The sequence below is a fragment of the Tupaia chinensis genome, unplaced genomic scaffold (assembly GCF_000334495.1).
Source record: "Tupaia chinensis unplaced genomic scaffold, TupChi_1.0 Scaffold000131_1, whole genome shotgun sequence".
NCBI lineage: Eukaryota > Metazoa > Chordata > Mammalia > Scandentia > Tupaiidae > Tupaia > Tupaia belangeri.
In genome coordinates, this window is record NW_006159600.1 from 1,021,813 (window position 1) to 1,022,844 (window position 1,032).

General features: G+C 65.4%; 1 protein-coding gene across 1 annotated transcript in view; it reads left to right on the plus strand.

Moving 5' to 3' along the window:
• Window positions 1–1,032, plus strand: part of CNOT3 (CCR4-NOT transcription complex subunit 3) — a gene marked incomplete in the record, with an annotated part of 11,550 nt that overhangs the window by 8,674 nt on the left and 1,844 nt on the right. The window contains 1 exon segment of the mRNA XM_014586379.2: window positions 619–744. Within this exon segment, the coding sequence (XP_014441865.1) occupies window positions 619–744 (126 nt within the window).

The window sequence follows — 1,032 nt, forward strand, 5'->3', positions numbered from 1 at the left end:
TACAGCAGGGCCCCCGGGGCAGCCTGGGGCCCCTGGCTTCTCCGCCACCACCGCCGTTCCCCATGGGCTGGAGGGGTGAGGTGGGTGTCCCACTGTGGCCACAGGGACTGCACCCCTTCCCTGCCCTGTATGCCCCGTCCCTGTCCCACTCCTAAGGTATTAACGACCTGTGAGTCCCAGCCCCGCTCTGCTCACTGGTACACTAGGCCGCCAGCTCTGCTCGCAGGGCCTTTGATCTGGGCCAGCCCTCCACCCTGCTCCCGGGCACATCCTCAGCCTTCCTAGAGGCCTCTGTGGAACCGTCCAGCGGTTCCTGACCTCCTGGTCCCAGCGAGTCCCGAGGAACCTCCACCCTCGCCCTCACCTGAGAAGTGTCCTGCGGCCTCCTCAGCTCTTACCACTTGCTAGCTCCTCTAAGCCTCTCTGAGAGCAGGTCCACCTCCTGTCTCACTTCCTCCTGACCAGCTTGGTGTGTTCTGTGCCCACAGCTCTGCCTCCAGGTGGACTGTCCAGCCCAGCGTGGTCATGGCGGGGCCCGGGGTCAGCCCTGATGTCTTGCCCACCTCCCACCCCACCCAGCTTGGGGGCCTCCTGACCCCTCTCCGCCCTCCCTCCCAGGGCACGAAGGCACAGTACCTGGCAGCCAAGGCCCTCAAGAAGCAGTCATGGCGATTCCACACCAAGTACATGATGTGGTTCCAGAGGCACGAGGAGCCCAAGACCATCACGGATGAGTTCGAGCAGGTGAGGGCCCCTCTGCCCCCACCCTGCAGCCACCCGGTGCCCTGGGCTGCTGTCCTCACTTCCCTGAGGGTCCCCAACAGCCTCACTGGCCCCTTCACCTCCACGTCCATTTCCCAACACACGGCCAAGCGGGGCTCAGCAGACAGGGAGACCGCGTCCACGGGGCTTCACGTCCCCAGGACTAGCTGGTGCTCAGCTAGCTGGACGCTCCTTCTCACATGGCCGGAGCCGCCGCCTCACCTGTACTGCGGGGTTACGGCGTGAGCGTGTCGCGGTGCCTGTCGTGTA